The sequence below is a fragment of the Cynocephalus volans genome, chromosome 2 (assembly GCF_027409185.1).
Source record: "Cynocephalus volans isolate mCynVol1 chromosome 2, mCynVol1.pri, whole genome shotgun sequence".
Lineage (NCBI taxonomy): Eukaryota > Metazoa > Chordata > Mammalia > Dermoptera > Cynocephalidae > Cynocephalus > Cynocephalus volans.
The window spans coordinates 161,153,318-161,177,639 of record NC_084461.1 but is presented as its reverse complement, the minus strand read 5'-3'; the positions used below and the strand labels follow the sequence as shown (position 1 = coordinate 161,177,639).

At 37.4% G+C, this 24,322-nt stretch overlaps 1 protein-coding gene across 2 annotated transcripts in view; it reads right to left on the bottom strand.

Moving 5' to 3' along the window:
* Nucleotides 1–5,308: 5,308 nt before the first annotated feature.
* The window catches only part of GCC2 (GRIP and coiled-coil domain containing 2), a 42,688-nt gene continuing 23,674 nt past the window's right edge, over nt 5,309–24,322 (bottom strand). Inside the window, exons 14-23 of one of the 2 annotated variants that reach the window (XM_063086391.1) lie at nt 20,787–20,887; nt 20,615–20,692; nt 19,811–19,948; nt 18,815–18,936; nt 17,271–17,447; nt 14,509–14,726; nt 12,475–12,669; nt 11,314–11,468; nt 9,240–9,441; nt 5,309–5,379 (exon numbers count right to left, since the gene is read on the bottom strand). In XM_063086391.1, the coding sequence (XP_062942461.1) occupies nt 5,309–5,379; nt 9,240–9,441; nt 11,314–11,468; nt 12,475–12,669; nt 14,509–14,726; nt 17,271–17,447; nt 18,815–18,936; nt 19,811–19,948; nt 20,615–20,692; nt 20,787–20,887 (1,457 nt within the window). Of the gene's footprint in view, nt 5,380–9,239; nt 9,442–11,313; nt 11,469–12,474; nt 12,670–14,504; nt 14,727–17,270; nt 17,448–18,814; nt 18,937–19,810; nt 19,949–20,614; nt 20,693–20,786; nt 20,888–24,322 lie in introns of those variants that run through there. The other variant, XM_063086392.1, reaches the window with a different exon arrangement.

Here is a 24,322-nt window from a genome sequence, read left to right as displayed (position 1 = left end):
TGGAATTCAGTGCACTTGAATCTCAAGTCCCTGGAACTCTCACCCCATGATTGTTTTATCTCTGCATGCCAGCTTACCTTTCATTTTGCTCTCTGTTGAGGCTGGCTTTCTCTGCTCTTTCTGGAGATTTCAAATCTCCCATGTTCATATTACAATTTCAGTCACAGGAAGATGCCAACTTGATTCTGGTTCCAAATTCATATTCCTGAGAGAATCTGACTAGGCTCAGGTCAGGGCTCTGTGTCTGTTCAGTAGATTATGGCTGGGCCTACTGGCCCCTTTGTATGGGGGTGGGGCAAAAGTTCCCAGAGTGAGGTGGGGGTGGAGGGGATGGTTGTCATCTCAAATGCTAGGCAGACGTCTGGAGTGGGTAACCACTACATCTGTTCAGAGTGAGCCATCCTTGAAGGGAAACCTCCATTATTGAAACTTAGAACCACATTCAGTAGTTTATTCACGTGAATTTTTTTTTTTTAAAGTAACAGTTTGGAGGTCACAATTTCATTCTTTTTTATGTAATCACATTTTGAGTACAGGTGAAAAAGATTTTCTTCCTACATATAACTTATACATAAATAACCAAATGCTTTTTAATACCCATGGATGAGCATTAGCTCAAAAACAGCTCAAAACTGTATCAAGTTATTTTCTTTGCTGTGTATTACTTTTGAAGCAACATCTGATTTTCAGATACCAATGCAAAATACAAGTTTTCAACCAAGTTGAGAGACTACGTTGCAAATTAATCTTCTGTGAGCATTTTTTTTACATTATGCCATTCACCAAATACCAAAGTGTATCTGTGTGGGAACCTTTACACCCTCCATACTATATATTTTCAACTATGTCATAAGCTAACATGGGGTATAAAAAGAACACAAAGTACTGTATGCCTTTAGTAAGACAGCTTTGCTAGTAGTTCAAACTTCTGCCAAAGTTTGTTTCAAGAAATGTAATTCTCAGTCTCATACTGTCTGGAGCACAAGCAAAACTCACTGTGTACAAGAGATGCTCAGAAGAGTTCTGGAACTTAAGAGATGTTCCCACTCCTCAGGATCTGCACATATCCGGCTCTTAAGAAACCAAAGAGTGGGTTTCTGGTCAAGATGGCAGAATAGACAGTCCCCAGCGTCACTCTCTCCCACAAATCAACCAATTTACAATTACTAAAAAGCAGTGACAGTCAAACTGGGGCTGCTAGAGTTCAGGGGAAGAGGAGAAGAGACCTACAGAGTTCACGAAGGCAGGAGAAGCCACGACGAGAGAAAGAAAGGACTGCTCCTACCATTTTGAATCCCAGCCACTTCAAGGCTGGCCCTGGTGAGTACATGGAGCAAGAGCTGGCAAAAGCCACAGCTAGCTGTGCCCTTCCTATGAAGTTGCTTGGAGGTGGCAGGCGAGAAGGAGGCCTTGGTGGCCCTCAGGCCAGCAAGAACACTAACAGGGCTCCTATGGACCCACACAAGAGTGAGGAGATACAACTGAAAAAAGGAGCCACTCAGAGGCCAGTGAGTTATCACAAGGGACTAGCGCACAGCCTGTCCCATGGGAAGTGTTTGGAGTGTTGACAGTGGGGGAGATGGGCCCACTGATGGAACACTGGGACTCAGCACAGACAGCTGATCTGCCCTCCAATCAGCACAGGACCACTCAGTGAAGACTGGTCAGGAATACACAACACAGGTGTACTATACTTCACGAGATCCAGAAGCACACACAAATTCAACCATTAAAAGCTGAGCTGCACAAAAAGCCTTCCCCAGGGAATCAGCAGCAAAGCAGCAATTTAGCTCAACCACAGAGCTCAAGTGCTGGTCCCCACAGGAAGTTCCCCCATTTCAGAAGTAAGCAAAGGACAACCAATTAGCTCCAGTGCAGAGTATAAGTGGTGGGAACAGTGAATAATCCAACAAAGAACTGAAAGAAAAAACAAAGTACCCACAGATCAGAGACAAAGTTTGATATGAATTAGTACAGGTCTCACTTTATCAAAGAACACCTATAACACCTAGAAAGAACAGAAGCCCCCTGGGCCCGCAAGCCAGGGAGTGGGGAGGGCCGGGAGCCTCAGCCACGCCCCCAAACATCCACAACCAGCCCAGCAATGACCACCAAGCCACTGCAGGAAGTGCTCTGGGCCCCCGAGCTTGGGTGTTGGGGGGCCGAGGGCTTTGGCCACACCTCCCAACATCTGCATTCAGCCCAGCAACAACCAAGCCACCACTGGAAGCCCCCTGGTCTCCCCTTCAGGAATGAGGGGGGTGCCATGGGCCTCAACCATGATCCCCCTCCTTCCTTCTCCCACCCTATTTCCTTCCCCCTTCTCCCCCTCCCCTTCCCACTCAACTGCTCCACATCATCTTAGAATGTTAAAACAGATGGAGCTGGAGACTGACCCCTCCTCCCACAATCAGGCATGCCACCACTGCCACAGGCCCACCTGGCATCCTGAGGCATGGAGCTGTGGACCAACTCCTCCTCCCACAACCAGGCACACTGCTGCCGCTGCCACTGGGCCTGCCCAGGATCCCGAGGCATTGAGCTGGGGACAACTCCTCCTCCTGCATCCAGGCACACCACCACTGCCATGGGACTGCCCGGTGTCCTGAGGCATGGATCAGGGGGGATGACTCCTCCTCCTGCAACCAGGCAAGGAGCACACCAAAAACACCACTTCCATGTGACCACAGCCACAATAGCCACAGCTGCTGCAAAACTGGTTTGACACCACAATCACCATGCAGATGGCCAGCCAGTCACTTGAGTGCATTCACCAGTGGAGACCAAAGAAGAGGATGTCTCTCTCCACAAAGCCCATTCTAGAGTGATCGAAGAAGCATCTACTCTGCGATAATAGTGGGGGCTCCAAATACACCTCTCAGCACTGGACAGATCAACTAGGCAACAAATGAACACAGTTAACTGTTACTCTTTCAGAAGGAGAAATCTAGGGTTATCAGAGGTGAGAGTGGGGAGAGAGAGGTGGATGCGGAGATATTGGACAAGGGGCATAAAGAATAACTATGATTTGTAATAATATATATGCTAATAATATTGATTTGATCAACATATGTCAAATGTTAACCCCCCAAAATTTGTATAATCAATTATGATTCAGTAAAACAAACAAACAAAAAACCCAAGGAGTGATGCATGCACTGTCCACCCCCACCCCCGGCCAGGGCTCGAGAGCTATTTCTCACCAGAAGCCCCTCTTGGCCTGGCTGCCATGTCCATTCCTTTCCAGCGTTGGCTTGGTTCCTCCTTCTTATGGTACCTGTCTCTCTCTGCTCTGCTCCTCCCCATTTCTTAGTCCAAATTCCCAAAGAAGTTAATGACTTCTACCCCTAAGTGAACAAAGCCCCTCATCTAGGCCACCCTTAGGTTGCCTGCCATAGACAGGCACCTGCTTCTTGTGGAATCAACTATCTTTCCCAAAGAAAAGGCCCAGTGTTGCTTCCAGTTTCAGCTGGAAGGAGGGTGTCACACATGGTAGGCACCATGGTCTAATTGGCCTGCACCAAAAGGTCAGTCTACATTCTCTCAAGTACCTAATAGGTCCCAACTGTGAAAAGACAGTAATAATGGAGTTTGCAATTCCAATTAATGAGTTAAAACCCCAAAGAGACAGTATCTAACAGAAAGAGTAGTCATAAAAATATAATATACAGTTAAACATGTTTAATAGATATTAAAATAATCATTACATTTCCTCTCATTGCTGTAACCATGAAATAATGTTTTGTAACCAAAGTAGTAATTTTTTTTTATCATGCACAAAAGGTATTTTTTATTATATTCGTAAGTAGAGACTATATTTCACAAGTTTATATAGACTTCAAAAGGTCTCAACTTAAAGAGAGGTGAAATTTATGTAAATACTTTTATAGTTACATTGTATGCTGCTGGCATACTCGTATTCACAGTTTATAAAGTAAAAATAATTTTTTAAAGACAGCTCTGAAATAGATGCATTTTCATTAATACATTTGCTAGTTAGGTCTGTTCTTCTATGACAGGAAAAAAGACATTTTTAAAGAACAAACTCAACCTGTCAGCAGCAAATTTCAGTTACAACTAAACTGGAAACCAATGTTCTGAGTAATCAAAATACAAAGTCAGTTCCCCAGCTGAGAGTGAAAATTAAGAGTGTAAACTGCAAGGCTTAAGAGAACTTCAGAGAGCATACTGTGCAGTGATTTATTAACAAATATTAAAAATAGAGTTCTCAAATATATGATTTTCTTAAGAACAATTTTTATCTAGTCAATAAAATACATTCAGAGGCATCAAAGGCAAGTAACACGACCATCTAGGGTTATTCACAACAACTGTGAAAGTGTAGCACTGATGTACAACGTGTCTTTCTAAAATCCTTTCCATGAAAAGTTTATGGAAGGACATTATCTGCTGAAACACTGGAAGCACCAGTCTCACATTTAGATACAATGCAGTAACTGTTCTGACAGCTTCTCACTTGGGGAGATGGAGAGAATTCTCAAGACACATAGCTTGCGAGCAGAGGTGCCGTAACAAGAGCCTGGAGAGACACTATGTGATCCTCCCAACTAAGGTGGTGTTACAGCAGCCAGGACTAGGGCTTCTGACAACATAATGAGTTTTGAGATACTCAAAAGAAGAGAGAAAGAAAGAAAGAAAGAAAAAAAAAAAAAAAGAACAGTTCATTTTAAAGCAAATAACTAAACAGTTTAAAGAAAACAACTAAACAAATTGTGTTTCAGCTTAGCCTCATAATTAACTGCATATTCACTTCATAGTCCCGTAATAAACATGTCGACTTTACCAAGAAAGCATCTTCCTTCATATTTTAATTACCAAATTTTCTCAACAATTTATAACCAATAACAATCTGTTTGCAGGTCTGATGTTGCAATAAACAATCTTGAAACATTATTTTAAAAGCCTAAATCCTAGCTGGTATGATACCAAAATTTCATTTAACTTCAAAATTCACAGTACTGCCTAGGAACAGGTAGGTCCTGAGGTTCCAGAGAAGGGGAGTGAATTCATTCTTCACGTTTTCATCCTGGCAGCATGCACGAGAGTTCACAGAAACTGTGGTCTCTGTGGTGCTGAGTTAGAGGGTGGTGGACTGCTGTCCACTTCAAGCTGTTGTACTTTTACTTCATGCTGAGACTTTTTAAATATATCTGTAATATTATGTACAAATATATGTAGATGTGAACAAATATACACACTTTCTGACAAAAGAACGACAGTAATATACATAAACCATTTTTGCCAAATGGATTCTATTTGGTAAATAAAGAATTTTCTTTATATCAACCTATCGAAGTCCAGACCAACTATGCAGATAGGACGCCCATCTGGAAGAACGAGAAGCATTTTCTTCTTCACCTTGGAAAAGTTAAAAAAAAAACAAAACAGCCAGTATTAAATATTTCAATGTGAAATCTATATTCTAGAATGTCTAAGCAAATAATGTCTTTTTCACTGATTAGATGCCATCTTTTAGACACATAAGATACTTTTCTAAATACCTCTTTTTTAAGGATAGGATACTGGATTTTCTCTGTTGAGCCAATTTAACGGCTACTTTTATGTTTTATATTTTAACTTTAAAACAGTGATATACAACATAAAAGCAATCTAGAAGTTAGCCTTCAAATGGCTTACTTTTAAAAATCTGGCTATGAAAACTATGCAGAAATGATTCTCTAAAAATAATGTTATAGGAAAAAAAAACCATTTTATTTTTATTTCAGGAGCTAATACAGTCAGACACATCAATACTCATGCATATACACCAAGTTTTAAGAAACAATTCTTACCCTTACTAGATTCAATATATTCTGATGTTTGTCTTATTTTTTATTTTTAAAAAATATTGTGGATGTGACCAACCAAATTAATTTTACCATTCACTAATGGGTAGCAACCTGAACGAAAAATACCACAATAAACTTTACACAGAACTGGTGATCATAAACAGTGCTTTGAAGGAGATGAAGGAGGTAGGAGGTACTTGTGTTGTCTGCTCCGACAGCCCCATCCCTTTCACTGCCAGGAAAAAGTGGACCTCAGACTCTCTCTCCTAGCATCCTGTGTGACAAAATGTCCCTGGTATGGCCAGTCAGGCCTAGGGCCCATATCTGTAATATGGTGACAACTTTCCTCTGCTGGTCTTTCTTTTTTGCATCTCAGACCTTCAACCTAGGAAATTTTCCTTTTGCCTGAAGTACATCACTAAGAATTTCCAATAGAGGCAAATTCTTAAAGTTTCTGTTTTATCAGAAAAGATCTTGAAAAATACTCTTATAGGTTGGCAGTTACTTCTTTTAGCACACTGAAAATAGCATACCAATGCTGTTGACAAGTCCACTGTGTGTCTGTTACTCTTTTAAAAGGTAAGCAATGTGTTTTCTTTCTCTAGCTGCTTTTGAGATTTCTGGTTTTTTTTTTTTTTTGGGCAGTTTCACTTTTCTGTGAATAGAAGTAGATTTCTTTTCTTTCTTTTTTTTTTTTTTATCCTGCTTGAAGTTTTATTGGTTTTTTGAATCTGTAGATGGATATCCTTCATCAGTTCTGGAAAATTTTCAGCCATTCTCTTCACATATTGTCTCGGCCCTTTCTTTCTCTCTCTTCTCCTTTTAAAACTTCAATTACTAAATGTACATTTGATGCCTTCATTCTATCCTCTATGTCTTTTACTCACTCTTCTGTTTCATCTTTGTTTCTTCATGTTGAATGAATTCTGCATAATCCCTTCTAACCTATCTTCAGGTTTACTCACCTCTCTTAAGCCATATCTCAATCTGCTGCTAAACTATGACTGTTTTTAATTTTTACAAGTTCTCTTTTATTTACTCACATAGATAAGATATAAGAAGTAAGTGACCTTTAAAGGGCAAACTAATTTAAGTATAATAATTGAAATCTTCCTAAATATTTATAGGACTTAGCAAAAGCATGTCTTAGGAGTTCTGGATTTCTAATGACCTTCTGTATATAGCTTCTATGAAATTATTTTTAAAAATCTCTGTTATTAGGACCCCAGGGCTAGTCTCTTTTACATCTTTTAATCAATGAACCCTCAACTTATAGGAACCACACTTGGGTGTTAGCAGCATCCACATTACATTAAACACACTGGGCTTTTAAAAGAGGACCATTAAACATGCTAAATATTTTGAGTTCACATCATTGTTCTACTGAAAAGCTATGTTTTAATTTAAAAATACACATATACTTCTTAAAGTCCTGGCTAATTTTACAATTAAAAATAGGGTTAGTTTTGATAGAATAAATTAAAAACAGTTTATAAAAGCAAATTTATAATTTGGGATAGTATATTGCTAAAAATACACATGATGTATTCTTATTCTGGATCTTGTGACATAAATTCTATTGAGGTTATGGTAATGGACCCTACAGTTTGCAGAATTGAGATTACTATCAGTATTGAGAACATTCCTCCCTCATCATTAGAAAGACATATTGTAAGAAAACAGATTCAAAGAAATTATCTATACTACTTATGAAGTATTTATGCAAAAAAATTAAATATAAATCTTATCGGGACTATAGATCAGGGGTTCTCAAGGTATGGTCCCCAGACCAGGAATATCAGCATCAACTTGTTAAAAATGCAAAATCTTGGGTCAGAAACTGAAGTGGGGTACAGCAATCTGAGTTTTAATAGGTGTATCAGATGACTCTGATGCCTACTCAATTTTGAAGACCACTCTAAATCTATCCATCAGTTTAGTTAGGATTTACAGGAGATAGAGGAACATATTAAAAAGCACCAAAAAGGCAAGGTCAGTCAGTCAAAGGTGGGACATCTAGACATTTTGGGCCTACTGATGTGAAGTCTTCAAAAATACACAATACTACCTGTAAGGTATTTTGCCCCCCACTCCATCTAATTACACATGAATCTAATTGGAGATCTAACTTCCTATTTATAGGCGATACTGGAACAAGTTCAATGCCCCCTTGAACTGCCAAATCTAGAATATAGGACTGCTATAGGACAAACAACCAGTTCTTCCCATTAGTAAATGGCATATTTAAAAAAGGAACATGGGAGGATGGCCGGCTAGTGCGGGTGATTAGAGGGTGGGGCTAGTAATACCAAGGTCCAGAGTTCGATCCCTGTACCAGCCAGCCACCAAAAATAAACAAATAAATTAATTTAATTAAATAAAATTAAAAAATAAAATAAATAAAAAAAGAACATGGGATTGTTACAGCTAAACAAATATCGAAACAAAGCTTAAGGAACATCAACCTAATGCAATGTATGAGCCCTATTTGGGATACTGTAAAAATACACTTCTGATAACCTGGGAACAATGAATATGAACTAGGTAGAGATAAAAGAGGAATCTAATAAACACCGAGGTATTCATTGGGGAAATGATATGATATGTGGAATTTCCTTTAAAATCTCTAGCTCCACCCTACCCCTGCCAAAAGAATGACCATGAGCTGAAAATTGTTAGAGGTGGGTGACAGCTACAGGGGAGATTACAGTATTTTTCTGTGCATGCTTGAAGATATCAGCAATAAAAACATTTAAAAACTAAAACAAAAATAAAACCATGATTCTTAAGATGCAATTTGAAATCAGATAACTACAGCACCTGTATGTGAAGCATTTCAAAGGAGTTTATGACATTACAGTACTGAATCTATTTGACTTGAAAATATAAAATCTCTCCATAGGATAGTTTTAAAGCTGCATTCGCTTGGAAGTGGACTGCTGGATTTGGACCAAGTGTTGGGTCATATGACTCTGTTGTCCCTAGACTGTTTGGGATTTGAGGGGGGAAGAGGGATGAATAAAGTAGGAGAGGAACAAGCCAATACATGTGTAAAAAAAAAAAAAAAAAAGTAAAACCACATAAAACAAAACCACATGCAACTCAACACAAGAACATGACACCAGGACACAAATCCAATTTTCAAAGAGCTAGAAGATCAAACTAAGCATTGCATTATATTTTGCTGAATGTTAAAATTATATAAATGTACTATTGTTGCCACTAAATGTTAAGAAGCCAGTTTTTCAAATCTAGTCACAGGCTACACATATGACAGAATCAATCCAAATGAACAAACTTAAAAGTTACGATTTCAAAAGTCATAGTGTCAAGATAAAGATCACAAGCACACATACAGACAAATTCTCAACCACAAGCCCAGCAGCGGGTATAAGTCACATGACACAGGTCTAGGCTTCTTTCACCCACCTTGAGCAATTGCAGCAAGTTTTCCTTTTTCTTCAGGGCTGAGCTGCAACATTGTATCTATAACAGGAAGGAGCCTCTCCCTTTCACTACCTGGTTTTAGGAAAATGAACTGTAGCAAGACATTCTTCAAGTATTCCAAGTTAGCTACAGACTTTTCTCGCTCTTGATTTCTTTCCAATCTTCTTATTTCACTTTTGAGAAGCTGGTGTTGAAGAAATAAGTTAAAAATAGGGTTTAGAAACTTCTGGTTAAACATGACAGACTGAACACGTGCATTTTTCTTCTCTTCTCTCTTAATCCCCTCTACCCCCATCACCAATGACAACAAAGGAGGAAGTAGGAGAAGAAAGAAGAGATGAGAGATATCAAGAAATTCCAAGACAACAGGAAGCTGATGAGGTGGAAGTGACTCAGTGCAGCAGCACAGCAGGTACCACTGACAAGAGAAGAAGGTGCATCCTGTGCAAGTACCAAGAGGCTCCTGCCTCAGAAGCCTGGGGTACCACAGAAACTTGGGGCTGAATGCTGGGGGACTGATGGAAAGTCTAGACAAGGAGCAACTGGAGCCACAGGCTAGCACCATGATATTTCCTTGACCTTCATCTCTCTATAGAAACTGACCCAGTGGGACTTGGGGCTCTGGGATAACGGACACACTGTGAGGAGGGTCTGAAAATAGGGGCTGAAGTGAACATCTGTAGCCTTCATTAACCCCTGCTTGCTCCCAGAGCCCCAGGCAGTTACAATGCCCACAGTGAACAGCACTTAACCAAAACAAGAGTTGAGTTCAGGGTACAGTGAAAGTTCAGGAACATAAGACAATATAAAATACTATCAGAAAAATGGGCCAAACGGTCATAGGATGTTAGAGTCTCTGATGAAGATTTCTGGGTTGAAACAAAGCTGTAGCTTTTGTTATATTTTCATCATTTTAGGTTAGTCCAGGAAAGTTAGCTCTTTCCTAAAACTTAGGGTCATTTTGAAAAGTGACAATTAAGTCTAAGAAACCATGTATGCGAGCATAAAGTTGTGGAAATATATCATCTAAATAAGTCACTTAGGTTCAATGGGATAGTTAGTGATTTGTTACATGTGATAATGTTCTGACTAGTGGGAAAATGTTATTTTATATGGTTGCATACTGAAGTATTTAGTGGTGGGATGTCATGACATATACTGTAAATAACTGAGTAATTCTGCATTAAAAAATTAATTTGACAAGGACAGCTAGTGGCCCTGCAGAGGCAGGACAGATCTGTTTGCAGCAGCAAGTGCAGGGGCAAAAAGCATGTGCTTTTCAGGCAGACATGAGTTTGAATTTTGCTCCACCATTTACCAGTTTCAATTTTTCTCTCATGCAGTGATTATGAGGATTAAATAAGATAATATACATAAAGCCCAGGGCCCAGTTCTTAAGAACTGCTCAATAAGTAGTATGACTGTGTCCTGACAGGTGATTTATCACTGAGCCAGGGTAGAAATGTGTCATTTGAGCAATCCTCAGCTGCGCCACTACATCCCTACCTGTTCCTGGTGTCGACTTTCAACAGGAAAAACTTCCCATGCCACTTTGCCATCTCCACCTACAAACTGCATTGAGTAGTTCAGTGCTACAAGCATGAGCTGAAGGATCTGAACTAGACATGTTCCACTGTTTATCTTTAGAATTTAAGGACCCATACCTATTTTTTATTTAAGCATATGTGGAACAATGACTTGTGAACATCTCTCTAATTTCTAAATCTATTATGGTTTCTTAGTAAAAGGAGGAATTAGAGCTGGCCAGTTATCTCAGTTGATTATAGCGCAGCCTCATAACACCAAGGTCAAAGGTTCAGATCCCTGAATTGGCCAGCTGCCAAAAAAAAAAAAAAAAAGGGAATAAAAACAGTTTTTATATAATAAATATGAAAGAAATTAATATTTCTCTCTGTCAAGAATCGAACATAAAGAATCAAGATCTCAGGATGGATCTGAAATGTGAATTTTTTAACTTGGGTGCATGTATATGGAGGGTCAAGAAAACAGAATTGGTGCAGGGTATCTTCACAGTGGCCAGGTTTTCTGACCTCACCTTAATTTGATCCATAAGGATTGCATTGGTTGCCTCCGTTTCCCGAAGCAGGAGGTTCAAGTGATCCACACTTTTTGTGGTTGAACTGAGCTCCTGAACCAATTCTTCTTTGGTAAATTCAGTATGCCACAAAGGAGGCTCTGCAAGATGTTGCTCTAAGAATTAATTTTCAAAATCAGAGATTACAGATTGATTCTAAATAACAAAAATACCTAATTTTTAAATGTCTTAGTGATCCTGTATAGGTCCACTCCCTTTGCCACTCATCTACTCAATATACCTCAATTAAAAGGTTACATGTTGAATGTAACAAACATAATAAAGAATCTCTGTTATAAAGCATTTAACCTAATTGAATACAAGCCCTATGATCCCAATTCTGAAATTTGTCAGGCTTGCATTTTTAGACCATTCTATTAGTTTCATTAACACATTCTCTTCCCATCTTTAGTGTTCCAAGAACTTATGAAGCATTAACATTTACTCATCACTTATATCGTGGACCCTCATAAGAATCTTCTATGAGGTAGGGTAGATATCATTACTCAAATTTTACAGATGAGGGAACAGGCTCAGAGTTGACAAGTAATTTTGGCAAATATCACACAGCTAAGTCTGAATCTGCAGTCTGCTGCTGCTCTATCGTGATGCCTCTGTGGTACCACTTGACTTTGCCTGAAGGACCATGACTTGCAGTTTCCATCCCTCATGGTCAACCACCATAGACACAAATGGTTCTTACTCCAGGTGATCCCGAAACTTCAGAAAAACGACAGATCCCCCCTGAATTATGAACGGTAATATTCATTACAGGTGAGAATAAAATATACCAAAACTTTATTTAATAAGGCACATTTAGCATTACTTCATCAAGAGAAATAAACTGAAACTGTCCTGGAAGGATGAGGGAATAGTTTATCCTACTTTCTATCTAATACCACTATAGAACTTCCAACCATTGACTTCTGGCTCAAACCTAGGGCAGAGCTAGCATTTTGTTTTAAAAAGGATTTGCTTCATACTGCAGGAAAGTTTTCCATTTCAACAGGTGGTGGAATACTAAAAGAAACTTTACTGGAGTGGCTCAAAGAAGCAAATATAATTTATTAATTAAACAAGACAACAAAATTAAATAAGAAAAACATATTTAGAGTAACATACCAAGTTTAGTTTCAGGAGAATTAAGAAGTTGCTCCAAAGACTGTGTGTGCGTGCTGGCAGAAGACACTGATTCAGTGTCAGTTGTCTCCATCCCTTCTCCCTCTTCCCGGGTTACAGCATGCATGTCTACAAGTGGGAGGTCTGTGTTTCTTCTTTCTCGAAGGTTTTTCAAAGGTTGGTGGGAAGAAGCTGGGCCTAATAAATTTTTTTTAAAGGGTAAGTACTGTTCAGAATCGATGGATTCAGCCTTAACAAAGATACACAATAAAATTAAAATGATCCTGGGTATGGTGAATGATAACTTACAGAAATTAAATAACTAGACGTAAATGGTGTATCAAGAAAGAATTGCTAAAACAATCCTAAAAATTTAGTCATTGAACTTTTAAACACTTTAGTCCTTTCAGCAGAAGCTATACATTAATTGCTACTAGCTAGCTAAGACAAACTGTTAGATAACACAAAGCTCACATTATAGTACTACTTATTTTTATTATTAACTTAAGGTAGAGGATTATATTGTTGCTAAACATGGTAGAAATTCTAAAACTAGACTCTAGCCATTCTTGTGAATTATGTATTTCAGATTGCTGCATACTTTCTAGCACAACACACTTGCTTCAAGTCTGCTCAGTGGACATCCTCCATCACTGCCTGTACACCTTCTGCTGGATCCTAACACTGCCCACTCACACCAACAGTGTTCATCTACAGGAAGAGCCCAGCATTCAGTACAAATAACTAATCGATCACATTACTGGGCAAAGCTTTCCTGTTTGCTGACACAGAACTATAAAGTTTATAAAAACACTTTCAAATACATTACTGATCTGAAAAAATCTGAAGTGCAGAGAAATCTACTGACTCTGCCCAAGGTCTCATAGCTGAGTTAGGGACCAGAATTCTAACCCATATTTTTAAACTTCAAATTTCATTTATTTTCCATTTTATGAAGTTCCTCCCCTGTTCTTTCAAACCTTAGTTAGCCTTCCTGATTGCCCTTCCTGGGTTTCTGACAGTTTGCTAACTGCTTATTCCACTGCTGATTCCTCAACTACAATCTCTTGTGAAACTTGTTTTTCCCCAGCTGATTTTTGGTGACTCTTGGCATATGTTAAATTCTCTTGAAGTTGTTTTCTGACCTTGACAAGTGACTCATACTTCCGTTGTTCAGTGACAATGTCCAGTGATATTGGTGTGGTTGAACTAAAACTCTAACTAGTCAGAAATTTGAAAGGGAAAAAGCTGTACTGGCCATGCAATTCTACAAGTTCAGTGCTACTTGAGTGTGTTTAAGCCCCTTGCTTTATCTCTAATGTTTCTACTTAAAAAATAGATACATTTGATTACTAACCACGGAGAATACCAAACAGATCCAGTGAATACCAGAATTAGGATGCATGTTATGAGACTAACAGAGTTACGTTTAAGAGAAAAAGGAATACTACGGGGGTGAGGGAAGAAGATATAACAACCACAATTACTTGAAGTTGATATGACAAGCAAACAGAAAGGACATTGTTGGGTGGGAGGGAGGAGATGGAGGAGATGGAGGAGAGGGAGGAGAGGGAGGAGGGAGGGAGGTTTTGGTAAGGGGCAACAATAATCAACTACAATGTATATCGACAAAATAAAATTAAAAAAAAAAAAAAGAGAGAGAGAAAAAGGAATACTCCTTTACATGGAGGGTAATAAATATACGAAGATCAGTATGGTAAGAGGTTATAAAGGCTGCTGTAAGTATAATCAAGAAGGTTCAGGACTGGCTGGATAGCTCAGCGGGTTAGAGTGTGGTGCTGAGGGTTTGATCCCTGTATCAGCCAGCCGCCCCCACAATCACACACTCACACGCAAAATGAAGGGTTCAAAATAGTTCAAATATTTTTCCAGTAAGCAAATTCAAAATTCATTAGTTATAGAACTGACATTGACTGACACCTAGAAAATTGTCTACTTTCTTATGAATTTGTGAAAGAATGTATTCAAGAGATATAAATACACGAAGAACTAATATTTCCGTGGGTACATACATACTTCTTGTGGTTGGTTCATTCTTAAGCTGGAAGAGCTGAACTTCGACCTTTGAGAGCTGCTGCTGTAAAGTCTCAACTGTCTTTCTGTGTTCTTCCTGCAAATGTCGCACTTGATCTCGGAAGCTGTTACGAAGGACTTCATTCTGAGAGGTTAGCTGACTCACAGTCTGTGTGTGCTCAGACTTCATCACCATGTTCTCTGATTGCACTGAACACAACCTGAAGGGTGAGCAGAACTTAGTTCATATAACATATTTCAACTTTATCTGCTGACTCAGATTTTCTCAGCTGGGTCCTGCAAGAGAATTGGCCCTAAGACATTTACTGAATGTACGAATCAACTTCTCTCCTATGCATTCATAAGATACTAGTTGTGTAACAGCCTGGGGAGAACTGACATGGGCTGTTATCAAATTGTTTTCTGTGTTCCACAGTTCTGACGAACCTCAGTTGAGAAACTGTTGTGTGATTCAGAGGAGGAACTTTTTTCATGGTTCCTCAGAAAATAAGACTATATTTAGAGCATAAAATAATTATACTTTTAATTAGTCCAGTTCTTCAGGTCTGGAGAAGTATCTGGAGAGGTACCACTTATGTGGTAGCTCACAAAATTGTAAGATTAATCTATCTTTTTTCTCTATTACCCTGAAAACATGAAAAAGAACACTTTTATTTCATAAAAAAGTTTTAAAGGAAAGTACCCATTTTTGTCAATTAACATGAAACACTTAAACACAAAGACTTGGTTTACTATAACTATTTCCAAATCTGCTGCATACTGGAATCGCTGGGGCATTTAGTGTTCATGTTACAGCCACTGAATTAGAATCTCCAGTGGTGGTCCTAGGAACTGTGACTTTTATGTAGTCAACGTGACACTAGCTGGTGGACCTACAGTTTGAGAACCACTACATTTAATGGTTTACTTGTAGTTTTGGCGCTTTATATATATGGTTTTGGTTAAAAAAAAAATAACACGTCCTTTTTACACGAGGGATCCATAAATCCTATCATAAAAATTCAAACAATATGGAAGCAGTTAGAGAAAAAAGTGAAAGCCCCCCCCCTTTTTTACTCTCTCCCACCCCTGGCAGCATAAAACCCCAATTCCAGAGATAAACAAACATTTTAACAGTTTGGTGTGTAACTTTCTAAGATATTTATTCAACCCATAACAGATATGCACACCACACATAAGGTTTAAAATAGGATTTAGTGGCTGAAGGGAGAAATGCAATAAAAATATCTTAGGTTTTAGGAAGGTATCTTTATTGCCAAGTTCATATTGATTAATGGGTCCAGAGAATGTTAGTGTGTATACATTTTTCTGCAAATGTTTTGTTCAAACAATATCTACAAAGGAAGTAAAGGAAGAATCATTGGCAGTCACAACAATTTTCTAAGGAGGCTAAAAGTTACACTTTAGAGCTAGGGTAAGGCTTCTAATTTTCAGGCAGTATCAATGACTCTTCTGAATTTACCTCCTTGAAAGCTAGATGCCTGAACCCTCCCATCTGGAATAGGAATGACTGTGCTGATAAAAGTTCACTGTTCTATCCCAGTGGTTAACGGGGTATGTACATTAGCTGAGCACTCTGGGTAATGCAGATATTAACTGCTTGGCCTGATTATCACATTTCTCTGGACCCATTTTTACAATCTCATACAGAGAAAGTGTGAATATCAAAACATTTTAAAAAGTAGAGAATATATAAAGAAAAGGCTATTTTTCATATTAGGGCATAGATAGTAACAATACCATTAGTTTTTAATATTTCTGAATAAGAGTCCTAAAAACCTAAAATGCCGTGAACAGTTTCTCGTACTTAGAAGAGTGACTGGCACACAGTAAGTGCACAAAAAATAATTTACTGAATGACTGAATTACTTTAGAGGTATCAATTGTACTTTATTTGTTTTACCAATTTAATTTGCAATAACTTTTATGGAGTAAAGAATAAGTGTTGCAAATTTCTGATGTAAATATCAAGTAAGCATCACTACATATAAGCTAATCTCATGGTAAAAAATTGGTAGAGCTTTCCTGAAACTTTTAGTTTACATGATTAATATATACATTACACTGTTAAAGACAGTGTAAGCCAAGAAAATCCAAGTGCTTTCACTTTTCAGGTTGGCATAAGATTAAATATATAAGTGTACCTGAGATGTATAAAGTATCTTAATACCCTTGATGAATAGAATTCAGTGAAGAATTCTTTTCCTGAGTGTGAACTACAAGTCATATTACCACCCAATTTCCTCATTACAGAAGTTCAAAGTTTCTCGTTCATAATAATCTATTTATTCTGCTGATAGTCCTAATGTCTATTTAAAGTATTGTAATGATTAACAAAATCTGACAAGTCGAAGACAGAGCTGTAAAGATAAGTTGTATATTGTTTTTCAGTCAGCAGCTATTAGAATGTTTTCCCCTAGAGGAAGAAAGATGCTTATAATTTGACACCTGGGTTGGAAAGTAGAGTTTTGTTTTGTTTTGTTTTTTAAAGAAATATCCTGGAGATATAGAATATTGGATGAGCAGGTAAACATTAAAATTTAAGTGTGTTCTTAAAAACGCTAAATATAAATGCAATCCAAAGGGGAAGCTTTAAGGTACAAAAAGCAAAGGTGCCAAGCATTTAGTAACGTCTATTTCTTATGTTCAAATCTGTATTTACCCAAGGAGCAACACATCAGGAGTCCAACAAAGAATACACAGCTGCCTGGTACAAACAGGGCTAGTGCCGCCAGCAGTCTTACCTTTCCCGGAGTTCTGCCTCTTTGGACACAGTTTCCTGCAGCATCTTGTTGTGCCTTTCTAGCAGAGTGTCATGTTCACACTGTAATGTGTGAAGTTCAGATACACTGATCTGTAAGTTATTTTGGCTATCTTGTAATTTGATTTTTAGTTGGTCAATCAGCATTTCCAGGTGTTCCCTAAAACAGAAATAAATACTTAAAAAAACTTTTTTGAAAGATTTTGTTCTCAAATGCATTTCAATTATTTAATCTTTCAATGTCATACTCTTGCTATTAATATGGATGATTCTGAAGGAAATATAATAATCAGAAGAATTCAGAGACAAAGATTGAATACAAACCAGTAAAAAAAACAAACAAAAACAAAAAAAGACTGAATACAATACAAAACATGTTACAGTCAGACTTTAAATCTCAGGTACTACAGATTTACAAAAAAGGTCTCAATTTTTAATTTCACATTCTAATGGAGTAGACCATTACATGGCATCAAAATGGCCTATTTTATGTTATAGGACTATGTCATTAAGGTAATTAGTTAAAAAAAAAAAAATCATATAGTTCTAAATGAACTGTTATGAGAATGGTTATGTTATAGTGAATGACAATCCCCAAAGAAAAGCAGGTCTTTTTTAGACTTAGAAAAAAAACTAGGTGGAAACAAACAGTTAAAATCCATAATTCTGCCACAACTAGTGTAATACACTATTAGTTTCTTTTTTAAAAAATGTATTTAATGTATAAGAAAGCAGGAAGAACTTAAAGTATTCACATTCAAATGATTTGATCCCCAAATTGAGGTATGGTCAAAAAGGGCTCTTGCAAATAGTGACATTTTTTATACTTGTTGTGTCTCAATATTCAATATTCACTATTAATAGAGAAAATACCTCATCATATTTCAGCCTACAGTCCCCAGACTTAATAGATTCCTAAACAAAAACAGAAGCATAAACATATAAACACTGCAGGATAATCAGTCCTGCTTAGAACAGTAAGGCCCAAACATAAAATTGCTTTGAATACCAAATCTCTCCTTATAAAAACAAAATACACACATCACAGAATGTCCTATCTATATCTTGTTTGCAGGATACTTTTGGGTAATTTACCAAAGAGATCTATAGGCTAGTTTTAGAGTAGCATTAAACAACACACTTAATTTAAGACTTTTTGAAATAAGTAAAATATTTTTCAGCAACTTCTGTTTAATCTAATTAATGGCAAATAAGTATACTGAAAAATTATTTTTATTCTTTTACGTTTAAATTTTCACAATTGAAAAAACTAATCATAATGTAATTTTAATGCATGTATTTCTTAGCCTACATCTCAGTAACATATCCTGGCTTCACTGCTCACTTTATCATCTTTTGGAGCTTTCAACAGTTACCATTGTAGTGAAGCTTCCCTGTGACTGCCTGGAGACACCGTGAAGCCAAGAAACTCTTGTTCTCATTGAGAGTTACACATAAAGTTCCACAGTCAAAAGAAATTAAAATAGGATTTTCAACCCTGCAGGTTTCTTTTAATTTAGATTTTACCTTTCTTGTTTAGCTCCCTCAGTTTCAGCCTGAGACACAGATTTATTTTTCTGTTGTTTTAGAACATTATGAACTCGGATTTTGTAGCTCTCAAATTCAGAGGTTATAGCAGCTTGTTCTGCCTGTGACATTTAAGAGAGAGAAAAAATTTTTCATTGTAATGTGATCCTATTTTTTTTCAGAGATTAACAAATTGAGATGAATACCTGTTTTTTAAAATGGGAAAAATCGCTGACCTTTTTAGCCCCTGATTAACTTTGCTAAAATGTACACTTATGCTGGCCTAACATTTTGTTAAAGGCTTTGAATGATATAGTTTTGTCTGACAAGAGACATGTTTCTACCATGTTTTCTACCCTGGTAGATTAATTTCCTATCCATAAATTTTATAATGGCACTATCCGCTTTTGGAACTTTATAAAGATGTTCATTTATGATATCCCCTCTTATAATATGAGAAAAAGTTAACCCAAAGAAATTTAGTTACTGGAACATCAGTTTTCAAAATAGAGTGGTAAAAGTTAAATGCTACATCTTCCACTTCCCTGAAGTGATCGCAAACTCCCACAACACTTTTGCCAAGATCACTTAGATAAGAGCTGTGCCTCTAACAAAATGACTGTACTGTGTGTTGTATGTCGAGGACAAGAAGGTAGGCCCCCACAGTCATACTATGAGAACATTACTTTATAATAAGAACTGTAAGACTTCTAATAAAAAAGGTTTACAAATAAGTGACGTTCTTACACACATAAACTGCAAAACAAAGTTGAAACGAAAACATGTGCTTATGTTTTTCCTTTTAGCAAAAAAAGTTATCCAAGTGATGATTAGGGTTGGTATGGAGTTGGGGTTAAAATCAGATGAACTGAACCAGGTGTTCATCTAATATGTAAGTGCTATTAATAACCACAAAACCCTAAAAAGGGAGAACGCAGTACTGGTGTAAATGCTTGCTAGCTGATAATAAAATCCTTCGGGCCCTGAAGAACACACCTTGGCAGCACGGCTCTCTTCCTGAAGCGCCGTCACTCTCTGTTGGTAAGTGCTCAGTGTGCGCTGGTGCTGTTCTGCAGAGGTCTTCAGGTGCTCATGAATTTTGTGTTTCTCAGATGTTATTTCAGCCAGCTGAATCTGTGGGACAAAATCATTAAATTTGGCCCCAGTAAATCAGATTTTCACTGGTTAAAGAGATTTTCCTTAAAACACAAACTGAAGTTTGATACCTACATTTGTATAAAGGACATAATTAAATAGTGGAATATTCTCACGTGTTACTATTGGAGGAGCAGAGATAATATGAGTGAACATTTTCTCACTAAAATAAGTTAACTTACTTTTTCTTAAACAACATTAATTGAAAAATCAGTCATGAAAAAAATCCCAGACTACATATTCCATGTTTAATGTTTGTTTGAATACCTCGAGACATTATATATGACATATATATAAATATAATAAACATATAAAAACATTTTATAACCTGCTTCTTGTGACTACATATCATTCAGCAAGTTCAGATGCAGGTTTGGAGCCATGTTTATTTTATTTGGCTTTATTTGAGTAAGTGTGTTAGCAGATTTCCAAACACATGAAGATAATCTAGGCTGAGTTACGTAGCACACTCCAGTTACATTGCCTCACTTACTGTTTCCAGTTTCTCAAAATGTGGCAGAATCTTTCTAAACATCCTTATAGGATATATCCTCATAAGATAATTAGAAAAATCCCTAAATACGGTATCTTACTTCTATATGGAAAAAATTTTGTTTAAATCTTAAAAAGTACAAAGAACCTTACTTTATAGACTTCTACTTGCTGCTGGCTTGCCTCCAGCTCGCCACTTAAGGATGCTTGAAGTATTAAGTGATCAGTTTCCTAAAAATGAGAATCTTAGTTAAATTTTAAAAAAAATTATTCATAAACAAACTATGAATAAATAATAAAATATGAAACTGAGAAAATAACATACTGCTTGCTTTGAATCTGCCAGTTCTTTTTTGGTTTTCACAAGCAACTGCTTGATTTTGGTGTTTTTTTCTTCGTACTGTTGCACTGAAGACTGCAGTGAAGCTAGTACAAGAAATAATTTCAGCAGAAAGAGAAGAAACAATTTTTATGAGTTAATTTAAGTACACAATTGCCGAGTTTTTTCTTTGTGTTAGCTTACCTTTTAAAGAAACTTGTTTTAGTTTTTTATTATGGAATATTTCAAACATATATGACAGTAGTGACAAGATTACACTCCACTCCACTGCAGCCATCACTCAGCTTTAATCATCACCGACCACAGACAATCTTATTTCACCCAGACCAGGAGTCAGCAAAGTATGGCCTGCAGGCTATTTCTATAAATATGGTTTTACTAGAACACAGCTAAGCTCATTCATCTATGTATTGTCTACGGCTGCATTAGTGCTACAATGGCAGACATGAATAATCACAACAGACACTGTGTGGTACGAAAAGCCCAAAATATTTACTATCTGAACGCTTTATAAAAAAACGTTCATCCATACCTGACCTGTATCCTCATCCACTCCCTGAGCCCCCACAAAACTATTTTGAAGCAAATCCATTCATCTGTAAATATTCCAGTATATATCTCTAAAATAAAGGTATGGTTATATTTACTCTATTTGTAAAAGATCAGGTCTCTACTTTTAAAAAAAGTTTCTCACAGGTGGTACTGTGTGTTTCCAACTGCATTATATCAGAGGCACGTATCCAGTCATCTGTTTTTGTGATAGTAACTCAGGTGTAATAATTTTTTTGTAGGAAGGATTGTTAATGAAAAATAGCTTACTAAGGAACAAACAGAAACACGATAAAGACAAAAAACTTTTATGCTAACAGAGGTAATGAAGAAACAAATATTAAACAGGAATAAGTGAACTCATTTTCTAGACCACAGGTAGGCCACTATAACTAGCAATCCAAATCTGGCTGCAGTCTGTTGTTAAACCAACCAAGAATATATGACAGAGACCATGTGGTTTGTGAAGCCACAGAGATTTACTACTTGGTCCTTTACAGAAAAAGTGTGCTTGAGTCCTGGTCTAGACCAGTTATATGTGTGCTATGTAACTGTGCTGCTGAAAGGTCTTATAAGCAATGATTAACTTTATAAAGTTAAATTCACACACAGATTATACCATTTGGTAAATACAAACAAAGGTATCTTAACTATGCTTTTTATGATAAACCTACTTCAGTTACTTCCTGGCAACTATTTACCCAGTTCTAAAAAGCATTTTATAAGGCACAAATTACATATGAAGACTTGCTAGATGTTCCAGTAGTTATGATAGCAGGGTACAGGTTTCTGAGATCAAAGAATATAGAATGTAACTAGGGGATAACATTTTACAAGATAATGTAAAGCAAAATATGTTAAAAAAGAAATACAAAATGCTATGGGGATCCATACTGTTAAAGGTCATATACACTTCACATGGAACAACAAGGGAGATTTCATCAAACAGAAAGCACTGAGGATGAGGAAGGAGTCCAAAAGGTGAGCACGGGGAATGGGAGGGTGAGGGCGAGAAAGGAAGCACAGCAGCAGGTGAAATACGCACTTGTGGAAAAGCACACATCACGTCTCAGGAAAGATCAGTAGCCTTCTTTACCTGTGAGAGGGTGATGAGAATTCAGTTGAAAAGTCAGATTGGGGCCAGACGATGGAGGGGTTCAGGAGTAAGAAGATGTGAGTACATAGTACATTAGGCAAAGTGAGCCAACCCAATTTTTGTTTGCATGGAACACTGCCCTGATGCCTCCTCTTCTTCCTACTCTGTCAACTCTTCAGCCTGCCTTCCCAGGCCTCTGTTGCCAGGAGGCTGGGCACTTCACAGATTCTGCACCCTTCTAATTAATCTGACACACTAGACAGTAATCTTTCCCATTGTCTTTAAAAATCAATCAATGTGGTATTTAGGTCCTTCATGAATTGGACCAAAAATACCTTTTTAATTTTACTTTACTTCTCCCTAACATGTCAAGCCTTTCACTCTTACTGGTCAAAACTTCCAAAATAATATTTCTCTCAGTTTTTGCTCACATCACAGATGCAGAAAGGAATGTTCTTTTCCAATCCTCTTTTTCCTTCTAAACCTGACCTTTAAGGCTCAACTCGACCTCAACATTTAATTGTTCCAGTCTATAGAACTCTCTCCTCTCTAAACTCTTAGCAATCATTGCCTGTACCACTTATTTCTATACTTATGTATCTGTTAGAAGTGAGCGGCCTTTTTGGGTAAGCACCTCCTTGCAGTTTTTCCAAGGTATCAAGCCTATCTCTGAGCTGACTGTCAGAAATATATAGATTCACTAATCCACAAAACCAAATGTTTGCACTGCAGAAACATAACCTAGTGCTGTGCTACTCAATTTGCATCAAGAACTTAATTGGAAGATATGGAATGTGCATAGTGAATTATCTGGAAACTATACAATCCATTCAGTTGTCTGATATTCTAAACTTTATCCCTCCATACAGGCAGATAATCAGAATTCTGTATACTTGGACTTTATGTCTTTGTTTACTCAGGAAATCGCCGCTCTTGAGCCGTGACGTGGCCACTGGCCGATAATCAAGTGTGCACTGTAAAACAGCCTGGAAGATTTTCTATTTTATTATCTGCAGGAATGCTGCTGAGAATACCAGTCCAACTTACCAGTGGTTCCTAAACTAGCATTAACCTCAAAATCACATATGAAGCTTTTGAAAACACAGACTTCAAGGCCCTACAATCTAAGATTCTGATTCACTGCATCTGCGAATGGACTTGTCCAAAGCTCTCCAGGTATTTCATAGTGTTTCCATTATAAAAATGTCTAAAATAATGCTTCCTTACACATCCTAGTAGCAGAAAAAGCTGTGTTTCTCACAAGCATCATACTTGCTCTATTACTGTAGATACTATAAACCTTGTAACTGGCGATGTTTCTGTCTTTGCTCTTGTTCCTGGGAAGCTCAAAGCCAAATTTATGAGAGATCATAGTGACAGCAGAAGCACACAGCACATACACTATGTCTTGATCTTCTATCTGACTTATTGTATAATCCATCTTCAACATTTCCTTTTTTCCCATTCCTTCATCATTTATATATCTAAAATCTTGTTGTATGGTAATCTCTTTGTAGCCACCTCATATTATTTTATGGAACTTCTGCTTCCAGCAATGAGGGAATAACAGGGTCTTATCTACCTTTTAAAAACAACTAGAAACCTGAACAAAATATGCATATATTTTAATGACATTGGACAATAAGCAGTGCAGGACCATGATCTCTGAGATGAAATAAATGAACAAGGTGAGACCTGTTATTATCATGGCTTTCTGCCTAGATGGAATTTCTAGACTATGGTGCTGGGATGGGAATCCCAGACAGAGCTAGGGGTCTTACTGAGATGCGAAGAACTGCTTGAAAAAGAACAATCAATAGGAGTTGCAATCTGAATGATTACCAAAGTTCCCACAGAGCTATAAGTAATTCAAATT